The following is a 14,015-nucleotide window of genomic DNA, read 5'->3' as shown; positions in this document are numbered from 1 at the left end:
TTATGAACTTCTTAACAGTAACGCGTACCAAAGTTAATGACCACCAAATTTGACAAAAATCTCTCCTCCTCCTTCCCTTGTCTGCTTCACCTTTGAGAGGATAGGCGCTCAAACGGTCGGTTTTCAAGTGAGCAGGTTTTTTAATACCGCCTCTGATTTGCCTCTAGCTTTGATGAGCCGGGCGTGTGTATATGCTCATCAACGGGCTTCACTACGCATCCTAAGAAAAAAAAGAAGCTCTGCCGACAATTAATCAGTCAGCTACAGATGTGGAAGCTGTAAATTTTATCTTTTTGTTTATGTTCAGCAAATAGGCTAACCTAAAATGATGTTGATATTACAATGTAATAACTTTAATGTTACCCACATACTTATAGACTCAGACTTCCTTTTATTGTGATTCAAATTTGAACTTTACAGTACAGCCATTAGCTTGTTGTAGTGCAGGATAAGAGCAATATTGTGCAGATATAAATAAATAGATTACTTTACAGAAGGACTGGGCGATATATCAATATACTCGATAAATCGCGGGTTTGTCTTGTTGCTTTTAGTTGCCGGCATTACACTACAGGGTCTTCCCACTCCTTGTCTCTCTTTCTCACAGACAGCAAGCGCACCTTCTTACATACGTCACATACGTATACGCCCTCGCGGAGCAGACAGGTAGCAGCATGGGTAACGTAGCTGTGGTGCGAGTGGTAATACGAGAGAAAGAAAGTGCGAATCTGGTAACAAATGAAGGAAGAATTAATTCCCAAGAAAAACAGCAGGGGTCCATCGTCTGGCGGCGGTTTGGCTTCAAGTGGGAAAATGTTGAACAGACAACCGTAATTTGTCAAGTGTGGGGCAAAAACCTTGCTACAAAAAGTATCATTGCTGCTAATACTCATTGCTACAAAAAATATCATTGCTGCTAATATGTAGCATCATTTGAAAAGTCACCTGCTAGAGAATGAAGAGAGCTTACTCCGCATTTCAACATCTGCGTTCGGTGCCACACCAACAAAATGCAGAGACAACCATTCCCACATCAACGCCGTATGAAAACAACATAAGGAGAAAACATCCATAGGAGCCGACCACATAGCGATTGGATTTCCTATTATGCAGATAATTTTTTTTGGACAGTTATTGAAATATCTTGTGTGACATCATGCACAAAAGTGCACTTTGTTTTAAACTATTGTAGTGGCGTTCTGTACAAAAAGTTCACTTTAATTTATTTTTGTTTTGATATATCATCTTATTGACATCATGCACCAAAGTGCACTTTCAGTTTGTTTTAAAATGTCTCTGACCATCTTCCACTTTGTTTTGAAATGACATGAATGTTTGTGCCACAGCTTAATAACTGATTACTAAATACAGTTTTGCTAAATTATCTCAGTCGTGATTTCCCTCTCTGCATGAACGTTTAAAATGAGCATATATTAAGGCAGTATGAACAAGAATCTTTTAATGTAGACACATAGAATCATCATACTGCTGTGATTATATGCCCTCCATCCATCCATTCTCTACCGCTAATTCCCTTTGGGGTCGCTGGTTTCTATCTCAGCAACAATCGGGCGGAAGGCGGGGCATCAAGTGTTAATTCAAGGCTAAGGCAAAATATCAAGATATATATCGTGTCATGGCCTAAAAATATCGAGATATTAAAAAAAGGCAATATCGCCCAGCCCTACTGTGCATATATTGCACTTACATACTGCAGCGAAGTTAGCATTGCTAACATTTGTGTCCTCCTGTATCACTCCTTAATGGTACAGTATGTTGTTGTATATGTATTCAATCTTTTTAGGACCTATGTGTCAAAGTCAAGGCCCGCGGACCAGATCCGGCCCGCGAATGAATTATCTATGGCTCCCGTGATGATATTTGATTAGTATTAGAACCGGTCCGGAGGCCACAGCTGCCTGCTGCTCTTATGCACGCACCAATACTCAATCAGTGTTGGCGCTAGGAATTTGCAAAATCCCAGGGACCCCATCAAGTCATAAAAATGGGGTCCCACAATACATTTTTGGGGTCCTAATTTTTTGTAACTGTTTTGAAAACAAACGATAAATCAATCAAAGTTTATTTATACAGCCCTAAATCAGGAGTGTCTCAAAGGGCTGCACAAGCCACAACAACATCCTCGGCTCAGATCCCACATCAGGGCAAGCAAAAACTCAACCCAATGGGCTACAATGAGAAACCTTGGAGGGGATCGCAGATGTGGGGACCCCTCCTCCTGGGCGACCTGTGCAATGATATGCATGCATTATCCTGTGATATCTTACATTCTATATTGTGTTTTGGAAAAAAGTTGTTACAAACGTTATTCAATTTGTAAAAAAAAAATAATAATACAAATAAAAACACATTTTTAGTAACAATTTAGTATGGGGAACATACGGTAATAATAAGCAACTAATTAATCGTGAATATGTTCCCCATACTAAAGTGTTACCAAATATGGTAAGAGTTATTTGGACACTCGGGGAACATATAAGTGTTAGGATTAAGGGCAGAGCTACTAATAAGAAATCATTCTTATATCCAAGATGATCGTTTTTATTACGGTGGATGAGATTTGAGTAATATTTAGCTTTAGCTAAGGTAAGCATGCGTTTATAAGTTATTAAACCATCACTCCATGCTTGATGGTGCACCTCAAGTTTAATCGTGCGCCATTTGCGTTCCAGCTTTCTACATAATGATTTCTGAGCTCTAGTTTCTTCTGTAAACCACGGGGTACGCTTTTTTGGAGCCTTTTTTAACTTTAACGGTGCTATGTTATCAATGGTTTCGCGCAGGGCGTCGTTAAAGTTGTTAGTGAGGTTATCAATAGAGCCCACATATTTTGGGAATGGTGCCATTACCGAGGGCAGTAGGTCAGCAAGAGTTGTCGTGGCCGTATTAATGTTGCGGCTGCTATAGTAGTTATTATTATTATTAGTTTGACGAACATGCGTCTGAACCTCGAATTTTATAAGGTAATGATCGGACAATACTTTAGTATACGGGAGTATCGTAACTTTGGAAACGGTGATACCCCTGACACGCACTAGGTCTATCGTATTACCGTTGCGATGCGTGGGTTCATTTATTATTTGTGTGAGACCACAGCTATCAATTATAGTCTGGAGCGCTACGCACGGTGGGTCCGATGGGGTATTCATATGGATATTAAAGTCCCCCATTATGATTATATTATCGGCGTGTGTCACTAGATCAGCAACGAACTCTGAGAATTCATTGATAAAGTCCGAATAGGGCCCTGGGGGGCGGGAGATAACAGCCAGGTGTAGAGGCAGCGGTGTGACAGACTTCATAGTAAGCACCTCAAACGATTTATATTTATCATTTATGTTAGGACTAAGGTTAAAGTTTTCGTTGTATATTAGTGCGACCCCCCCACCCCTTTTAAGCGGACGGGCCATATGCGCATGTGTAAAGTTAGGAGGAAATGCCTCATTTAGCGCAAAAAAGTCGTTTGGTTTAAGCCAGGTTTCGCTGAGACCGATGACGTTAAGATTGTTGTCTCTGATGATATCATTAACTAACAACGTTTTGGGAGACAATGATCTTATGTTTAAAAAACCTATATTATAGGTAGGGGGCTGTTTTAGGGAATTTTTGATCAAATTATCCGTAGTAGCAATATTAATAATGTTGTGTTTATAATGCCCAGTGCATTTAGTATAATTACGACCATATCTAGGAATTGATACGACGGGAATTTTCCGGTTGTTTGTTTGTTGCTTCGATAAACTGCACGCATCATGGTTAGCCACCTCAGTAACGGGGATTTTCCGATTGTTTGTTTGTTGCTTTGATAAACTGCACGCATCATAACATAGCACCGCTAAAGTTAAAAAAGGCTCCAAAAAAGCGTACCCCGTGGTTTACGGAAGAAACTAGAGCTCAGAAATTATTATGTAGAAAGCTGGAACGCAAATGGCGCACGACTAAACTTGAGGTGCACCATCAAGCATGGAGTGATGGTTTAATAACTTATAAACGCATGCTTACCTTAGCTAAAGCTAAATATTACTCAAATCTCATCCACCGTAATAAAAACGATCCTAAATTTTTGTTTAGTACGGTAGCATCGCTAACCCAACAAGGGACCCCCTCCTGTAGCTCCACCCACTCAGCTGATGACTTTATGCAATTCTTTAGTAAGAAAATTGAAGTCATTAGAAAGGAGATTAAAGACAATGCGTCCCAGCTACAACGGGGTTCTGTTAACACTGATACGATGGTATATACGGCGGATACTGCCCTCCAAAATAGTTTCTCTCGTTTTGAGGAAATAACATTAGAGGAATTGTTACAACGTGTAAATGGAATAAAACAAACAACATGTTTACTTGACCCTCTTCCTGGGAAACTGATCAAGGAGCTCTTTGTATTATTAGGTCCATCAGTGCTAAATATTATAAACTTATCACTTTCCTCGGGCACTGTTCCCCTAGCATTCAAAAAAGCGGTTATTCATCCTCTTCTTAAAAGACCTAACCTCGATCCTGACCTCATGGTAAACTACCGACCGGTGTCTCACCTTCCCTTTATTTCAAAAATCCTCGAAAAAATTGTTGCGAAGCAGTTAAATGAACACTTAGCGTCTAACAATCTATGTGAAACCTTTCAATCCGGTTTCAGGGCAAATCACTCCACGGAGACAGCCCTCGCAAAAATGACTAATGATCTATTGCTAACGATGGATTTTGATGCGTCATCTATGTTGCTGCTCCTCGATCTTAGCGCTGCTTTCGATACCGTCGATCATAATATTTTATTAGAACGTATCAAAACACGAATTGGTATGTCAGACTTAGCCCTGTCTTGGTTTAACTCTTATCTTACTGATAGGATGCAGTGTGTCTCCCATAACAATGTGACCTCGGGCTACGTTAAGGTAACGTGTGGAGTTCCCCAGGGTTCGGTCCTTGGCCCTGCACTCTTCAGCATCTACATGCTGCCGCTAGGTGACATCATACGCAAATACGGTGTTAGCTTTCACTGTTATGCTGATGACACCCAACTTTACATGCCCCTAAAGCTGACTAACACGCCGGATTATAGTCAGCTGGAGGCGTGTCTTAATGAAATTAAACAATGGATGTCCGCTAACTTTTTGCAACTCAACGCCAAAAAAACGGAAATGCTGATAAATGGTCCTGCTAGACACCGAACTCTATTTAATAATACAACTCTAACATTTGACAACCAAACAATTAAACAAGGCGACACGGTAAAGAATCTGGGTATTATCTTTGACTCAACTCTCTCCTTTGAGGCAAACATTAAAAGCGTTACTAAAACGGCCTTCTTTCATCTCCGTAATATAGCTAAAATTCGCTCCATTCTGTCCACTAAAGACGCTGAGATCATTATCCATGCGTTTGTTACGTCTGGCCTCGACTACTGTAACGTATTATTTTCGGGTCTCCCCATGTCTAGCATTAAAAGATTACAGTTGGTACAAAATGCGGCTGCTAGACTTTTGACAAGAACAAGAAAGTTTGATCACATTACGCCTGTACTGGCTCACCTGCACTGGCTTCCTGTGCACTTAAGATGTGACTTTAAGGTTTTACTACTTACGTATAAAATACTACACGGTCTAGCTCCATCCTATCTTGCCGATTGTATTGTACCATATGTCCCGGCAAGAAATCTGCGTTCAAAGGACTCCGGCTTATTAGTGATTCCCAAAGCCCAAAAAAAGTCTGCGGGCTATAGAGCGTTTTCCGTTTGGGCTCCAGTACTCTGGAATGCCCTCCCGGTAACAGTTCGAGATGCCACCTCAGTAGAAGCATTTAAGTCTCACCTTAAAACTCATTTGTATACTCTAGCCTTTAAATAGACTCCCTTTTAAGACCAGTTGATCTGCCGTTTCTTTTCTTTTTATTCTATGTCCCACTCTCCCTTGTGGAGGGGGTCCGGTCCGATCCGGTGACCATGTACTGCTTGCCTGTGTATCGGCTGGGGACATCTCTGCGCAGCTGATCCGCCTCCGCTTGGGATGGTTTCCTGCTGGCTCCGCTGTGAACGGGACTCTCGCTGCTGTGTTGGATCCGCTTTGGACTGGACTCTCGCGACTGTGTTGGATCCATTATGGATTGAACTTTCACAGTATCATGTTGGACCCGCTCGACATCCATTGCTTTCCTCCTCTCCAAGGTTCTCATAGTCATCATTGTCACCGACGTCCCACTGGGTGTGAGTTTTCCTTGCCCTTTTGTGGGCCTACCGAGGATGTCTAGTGGTTTGTGCAGCCCTTTGAGACACTAGGGATTTAGGGCTATATAAGTAAACATTGATTGATTGATTGATTCTGAAGTTATTTGAGGGAAGACTCTTGGTTAATGACTTACTGGTTGTATAATAAGGCCATGCAGAATAAGGCATAAATAAGTGCTTAATAATGACTAAGAGAAATTATGTTACTAATTTGCATGTTAATAAGCAACTAATTGTTGGTGAATATGTTCCCCATACTAAAGTGTTACCACAGTTTTTGCATATGCAAATGTATTCAGTTGTAAACATTCATTCACTTTCTTCATGGATCTAAACTTCACCGCTGCCGGTATTTTTTTCTATATTTTTATTGTAATATCTTCAGAATGTGTTTGTTCCAATTTTGGCCAAAGAAAGACAAAAAAAAACAATCTGAAGTTGTCTTTATTTTTTAGTTTCAATGCCATTATTTTAACAGTGCGGCCCGCATGTGCACAACTTTTCCTTCATGCGGGTTTCTGAGCTAAAATAAGTTTGACACCCCTGCTCTAGGATTTTGGCAGCTTCTTTTTGTGAATACCGGATTTCGCGACAGTAAAAAGTTGCATCAAATTTGGCAATGTTAAGGCTTTTTTTTTAATCATCATAAATCTCCTTGTCTCTTTATTTATTTCTAATTAGTGTGGTAAACCCAAAAAGCCAAGGATTTCAACAAACCTGAAAAATATGCTTAACATGCATCTTAAATTAAAGGTTTTGAACATTGGTTGATTTTGCGTTAATTGGCACTATCGCATAATCTTGGAGGAACTGTGTATTGGTATTGCAATATCTGACTACCTGTTTTGATTTATTTTGCAACTCGTCTAGGAAAGTTACTGGAATTACTTGAACTTCATATAAAATGAAGCTCTTACCTGTGGCCCCTTCCCTTCGTCGTCCTGATTCAAGTCTCCATCCGCCTTGTCTCCCAGAAGGCCCTGCACCTGGTACTCCAATACGTAGCTGTCGATGAAGCGCTCCAGCTCCTCGATCTCCTGCGAGCGAGTGCTCCCCGCCTCGGACGACGCTGATGCCACTGATGAGCTCTCCATGGCAACGAGAGTGGAGGTGAATGAGAGGTGGGGAGGAGGAGGCGGAGACGGAGGGGAGGACAGTGACCTGGGCAGGGAAGCAGGGGAAAGTCTGTGTGAGCTGAGTCAGCATAATATGACTTTGCATTGTATCATAACCGCTCACTTCCTAATCCGACAGCAACAAATGGCCTTGCTGCTGTCAACAAGCATCCATACATGCACCATCATTTCTCTGCAGCCACATCAGGCCCGATCTTTACACTACATCAAATCCAACATGCACAACCTCTGCTACTGTCAACATTCACCATTCCCGCTTGCCTGTGTTGTATAACAATAACTAAGATGGACTGACATTGTTAATGTAAGAATGAACATTGACAAACAATTTTCTAGCGTAGTAAGACATCGCCATACTTCAGCCTTTAGCCATAAGCTAGCTATGGCAAGAGTTAAGCTGGAAACTATGTCATCAGCTGAAAGGCTTTTGAGTTTGTAAGGCACATAACGCGACAAGACACCAATTTGTACTGACTGAAAAACATGAACAATCATATTACAGTATCAGTAAAATATTTATTATTTCAAGTTGTGTTTGTACACAGCTAGCTAGTTCAACAGTGATGTGTTGCATGTATCATGATCAATGTTATAATGAGTCACTTGACGGACAGTTGTCTGTTTCCGGTTTATTTGGGATAGGCACGCCATCGATTTTGACATAGCTTGGCTCAAAATTCCACATTCGCATTGTCGAGTCATGCTAGTCTCACTCTCTCGGGCTCGCTTCTATAAGCAGCAGTTCATCCTCCATATGTTCAGCTTCAAAAAGATAAGGTTGTGAATCGTCATTCGTCCAAAAATTGTATTCTTCTTGTCTGTTGCCAAGTCTGCCATGATTACAACACAGCCACATTTGTTTCCGGAAGTAGGAACAGACATTTACCGCCGGAAGTCAGAAGTGCTTTGCTATGGAAACGGAAATAAATGCACTTATGAAAGAACTTACGGTATTGCTTAAAATGACCAACACACGGTAAAAAATTTTACAAATTACATATTGTTATGAACGTGTCTGTTACTACATTTTATATATATATGTATATATATAGGTTGATTGGCAACACTAAATTGTCTCTATTGTGTGAATGTGAGTGTGAGTGTGAGTGTTGTCTGTCTATCTGTGTTGGCCCTGTGATGAGGTGGCGACTTGTCCAGGGTGAGATAGGCAACAGCGTGAGATAGGCACCAGCGCCCCCCGCGACCCCAAAGGGAATAAGCGGTAGAAAATGGATGGATATATATATATATATATATATATATATATCTATATAGATATATAGATATAGATACATCTATATATATAGATATAGATATATCTATATCTATATATCTATATAGATATAGATATATAGATATATATATACACACACAAAGAATTTGTATATAAATCATGGTTTTGAAGTTGTTTTAGAGGGCTTTGAAGGCTACAGCGGTGACTCCCATTAGCTGCATCTTGCAAGCGATACCATCTTTAAACCAAAAAATAAATAAAAGAAGTGTGTTCTTGTCTCTCTCAATGATTGTAAACGATTGTAAACGAGGCAAAATTCCCCCAAAAGTGCAGATACCATTTAAGGGAACAGATTTGACCAATATATTTATATTGGTTAAATCTGATCCCTTGTTTTTTCAACTCTTTCACGACCTCCACCTTCCTCCTCCTGTCTGACCCCTGGCCGACAGGGAATCAGCTTCCTGCCCGGGTGCCTATCGCTACTAAGCTTCTTTACATCAGGGCTTGATCAGCAGCCATGCAAAGAGGATTTATACCCCTGAAGCATACAGAATGGTATCTGCTGAGGTCTGCCGACTTGCTGAGAAGTCCTGTGCATTTGTCTGGCAACTGTCATGACTGTCATCAATCAAGCAGTGGCGACTCTCTATTTGTGTCAGGTGGCAGTGTCCAACTAGAATTTCTCTCTATTTGTGTCAGGTGGCAGTGTCTTACTAGAATTTAACATAGAAAATAATAGGACTGGCATAGTAATGGATTAACTGATTGTCAAGAATTGTGTAGATAAAAGCAGTTGAGGGAAAATGCACTATTTGGCTGCCACCAGCAAAGTCGCTGTTGATTTAGTCTCAATAGTAAGCAGAAAATGAACATGACGTCACTGATGGGATGTTGAGCTACTGTGCTTCTATGCAGACCGCCACTATAATACAACTTTTTTGGGCAGCAGAGTTCAGAACATGACAAATTAAACATAGTTGAGAAAATAATAAAGTGCTATTTTGAGTCATTTACTGAAATTTGGTAAAGTACCCAGTCAATTCAAAAATAAAAAGAGGCAGAGGCACAGCCATTAAATATAGGCCTCATGAAAATAAAAATAAATCACATTGGCTTCCCAAATCCCAGCGGTGATTGCTGCAAGACTGAAAGGGAAGCCCAGCTTCCTGTAAAGTGGTCAAATATGTACTTTTGTGTTTACATTTCATTGACTAACTACGGTCTAGAATGCGTTCAACTCTTGTTGGGAATCAGCTACACTTTGACTGACGCGACTTTCTTCTTATTGATTTCAGTAGCGTCCAAAGCATAGAGTGGGTTGTCCCACTGCAGCCAAACCAATCAATCATTGGATAAATGCTCGGCTTTGTCCTGGCCATCAAAGTCTTCTGGAAGTGTACGGAAAGCGGGCGATATAAATCGCTGCCAGAGCATTTTTCAAGTTTCAATCCGTTGATATGGAGAATTTTATAATCCTCTAAATAATATTTTCTTTGTCCAATTTAGCATCTTTATATATTGTATCTGTTGTTGGAGACTGTACTCATGTTTAGAGAGTAGCTGAAAATGATCTCCCCTTCTTGAAAGATCAGCAGCCATCACTACTCCAGGCAGCTTTTCATAGTGTTTTAATTTGTACCTATATTTTGGGAACCCTTTGTATTGTCCAAGACTTCCTCCCCCCAGTACTGTGCCCCATGATACGGGATTAATTGATGTTTCCTTTTGATCGGTCTCGCTTTTAAGTAGCGGTCCCCATGGTCAGATCACTGTTAGCCAATTGTCATCATTTCTGCCTTAAATGGCAATGCAACTACCGTATTTTTCGGAGTATAAATCGCTCTGGAGTAAAAGTCGCACCTGCCGAAAATGCATAAGAAAGAAGGGAAAAAACATATTAAGTCACACTGGATTATAAATCGCATTTTTGGGGGAAATTTACTTGATAAAACCCAACACCAAGAATAGAAATTTGAAAGGCAATTTAAAATAAATAAAGAATAGTGAACAACAGGCTGAATAAGTGTACATTATATGACGCATAAATAACCAACTGAGAAGGTGCCTGGTATGTTAACGTAACATATTATGGTAAGAGTCATTCAAATAACTATTACATATAGAACATGCTATACGTTTACCAAACAATCTGTCAATCCTAATCCCGAAATCCCATGAAATCTTATACGTCTAGTCTCTTACGTGAATGAGCTAAATAATATTATTTGATATTTTACGGTAATGTGTTAATAATTTCACACATAAGTCGATCCTGAGTATAAGTCGCACCCCCCAAACTATGAAAAAAACTGTGATTTATAGTCCGAAAAATACGGTAATCCTGATTAGCATTTACTCAGCCGATCTTCACCCTACTGAGGATAAGTGGAGTGAACTGTGCTGCTTGGTGGAAACGTGGCTAGCTTGTCATTTAGAAAACTCTACTGCGACTCTTACTTGTCCAGTTTTTCAGTGGTCAATGTGTAACTAATGTTTGTCTGCCAAGTCACATGACAGGAGGAGGAAAAATACATCCCAAAAAATCTCTTGACCTGTTGTTGCCAACGAGCTGTCTAAAATTGTTTTTGCAAATAATTAGGGCCTACATGTTTAGTACCAAAACAAATCAGTGGATATAAAGTACAGTGTATACTGTACAGTAGTTATAGCATGATTAAAAAAGTTTTGCTGGTCTGCAGTGCATCTCGGCACTTGGTGCTTTGGCAGATTTTGCTATATGTATTCCATAAAGTACATTGATCTTGTGCCAGTTAATGTACTATACAGCTGACTACATGGCTAGTCAGATGTGCATGGTTGTCCTTGACTTGTAGGGTAGTAGTGCCAATTGATATTGACGCATCCATTAACACAGAACAGATTCAACTGTAGTCTTATGTCAGTATTGTTCATGTGTTCAAGCATGGTAGAAGAGGTGGTACAGTGGGTTTGGTTGAGCCTACAATCCAAAAACATTGGAGCTAAAAATCCATTATTTTCTTATAATGTAACTCCAATCACCTTAACGGATTTTAAAAATGTGTTTTTCTCAAGTTGCTGCAGTTGGCCTTTTGTCCTGTGGCGCCACATATAGCCTAGGTATAGTTGTGTTTAAAAGTTTAGATACACTTGTAAAGAACATAATATTATGGGTCTACTGAAAATGTGAGCAAATCTGCTGGGTCAAAAGTATAAATACAGCAATGTTAATATTTGGTTACATGTCCCTTGGCAAGTTTCGCTGCAATAAGGCGCTTTTGGTAGCCATCCACAAGCTTCTGGCAAGCTTCTGTTCGAATCTTTGAGCATTCCTCTTGACAAAATTGGTGCAGTTCAGCTAAATGGGTTAGTTTTCTGACATGGACTTGTTTCTTCAGCATTGTCCACACATTTAAGTCTGGACTTTGGGAAGGCCATTCTAAAATCTTAATTGTAGCCTGATTTAGCCATTCCTTTACCACTTTTGACGTGTGTTTGGGGTCATTGTCCTGTTGGAACACCAAACTGCGCCCAAAACCCATCCTCCGGGCTGATGATTTTAGGTTGTCCTGAAGAATCCTTTTTTATTGTCCCATTTACTCTCTGTAAAGCACCAGTTCTATTGGCAGCACAACAGGCCGAAATTATAATACTACCACCACCATGCTTGACGGTAGGAATGGTATTCCTGGGATTAAAAGCCTAACCTTTTCTCCTCCAAACATATTGCTGGTATTGTGGCAAAACTGCTCAATTTTTTTTTCATGCTTCCACAGAACATTCCTCCAGAAGATCTTATCTTTGTCCATGTGATGTCAGATAAAACAAAAATGTACAAGTGAATGTAAACTTTTGACCACAACTGTATATACAAAACTTTGGTGTGATTCCTTTTTACATGGTACAGCAAAACAACTTTAAGAGCCCGTCTGGTAAGATGTGATTATACAACAACCAGACATAAAGGCAGAGTTTAAAACCTAAGACCTCAGTCTCCTCAGTGGGAATGCCAAGTCAGTGTTCTCACCACATACAGCGAGAGCTGCTAATACTTCTAATCTGGTCTACTACAGACTGGCTGGTTTAACAATCTCACGCGTAGGTTTTAGATGGAATTTGGCGTATTCTATTTCCGAGAGAGGGTTCACAGCGAGGGCTATAGCTGTTCATTGAACTATATCCACGTTTTAACACAAGAGTTTGTAAATTATAATTGGGTGCTATGTTTGTTTTCTGGAGGCTGAAAAAAAGCTCAAAAAAAGCTCAAATTCATGTTAAAAAAATAAATAGGAGGCAGGGGTTAAAGTGTTCTGCGGGGCTGTTAGAATGATTTGGCTACTGATCAGTAATGGCTAATTTCCGTGAAATTTATGATTAATGCCCTTTAACTCAATGCTTATCACAAAAACGCCTTTGGCTGATTATTTATTTGTGGTCCTCCAGCTAACAATGCATTTCTTACAAGTATGATTACCATTATCACTGGAGGAAAAAGCTAAATATGTTGCACATGTGCTCTGTTATGTGAAGCGTACACGTAAGGGGAGAGCGGATCGATTCATATATCGGTGGTGTCAATACCAAAAGTAATAGAATCAGTATATGAAGGATTATTTGTTATCTTCAAAAAATCTATATTTGTTATTGTTACAAATTCAGGGAATATATGTATGTACACAGGAAGACTTAGAGAAGCAAAACTAAAGATTTGAATTAATAGTAGAGGGTAGTTTTTAATTTTGTTTAGTGATTGTGCACTATTGACAATGTCTGCTGGGAAAATGTAATTAAATCCGAATTGCAATTCAATTATATTACAATTCTGAATCGATTATTTTGTGTGTAACAAAAAAGTATAAAGAAATACTTAAAATATTGCAGTAATATTGTTAAAGGGAAACTGCACTTTTTTTTTAATATTGCCCATCGTTCACAGTCATTATGAAAGACATGATGGATGTATTATTTTTAGTGCATTTTAACTCGTAAATAAACATAAAAAAGTCCACTTACAACGAAGCCAATGGGAGGTCCTTTGTTCTGCCCATAAAACCCAATACATAACCATCTAAAAACTGCCCATAAAACTCCATTTACATGTTGTTCCCTGAATATTAACCAAGTATTAGTGATATTGTTATTATAAGCGCTAACACAGACAAACTATTTACAGTAGCGCCATAATCACAAGCGCATGTGCCTCGGTTGCCTATATCGAAATATCTTCCCTGCTTGTGGTGATCATAAATCACGCCTCTCACCTGAATAGAAGTAAGAAGTCATATTGCAACCAGTGGGAACAGTTTGACAGCCAATTTGGACCCAGAAATGGCAAGAACAACACAAACCCCCTTTTCTTCGCAACGATTATGAGTCATTCATCTAAAAGTAACATAACAAGATTCTATCAGTCGCCATCCTAA

At 39.7% G+C, this 14,015-nt stretch overlaps 1 protein-coding gene across 3 annotated transcripts in view; it reads right to left on the bottom strand.

Annotated features, from left to right (window-relative positions):
• The window catches only part of ctif (CBP80/20-dependent translation initiation factor), a 125,381-nt gene that overhangs the window by 82,593 nt on the left and 28,773 nt on the right, over window positions 1–14,015 (bottom strand). For all 3 annotated transcript variants that reach the window (XM_061876484.1, XM_061876486.1, XM_061876485.1), the window contains exon 2: window positions 7,158–7,401. In XM_061876484.1, the coding sequence (XP_061732468.1) occupies window positions 7,158–7,334 (177 nt within the window). In that variant the 5' untranslated portion in view covers window positions 7,335–7,401. The remainder of the gene's footprint in view (window positions 1–7,157; window positions 7,402–14,015) is intronic.

Source organism: Nerophis ophidion, linkage group LG17 (genome assembly GCF_033978795.1).
Source record: "Nerophis ophidion isolate RoL-2023_Sa linkage group LG17, RoL_Noph_v1.0, whole genome shotgun sequence".
Classification (NCBI taxonomy): Eukaryota; Metazoa; Chordata; class Actinopteri; order Syngnathiformes; family Syngnathidae; genus Nerophis; species Nerophis ophidion.
The sequence above is the reverse complement of the archived record's forward strand: the minus strand, read 5'-3'. Positions and strand labels throughout refer to the sequence as shown.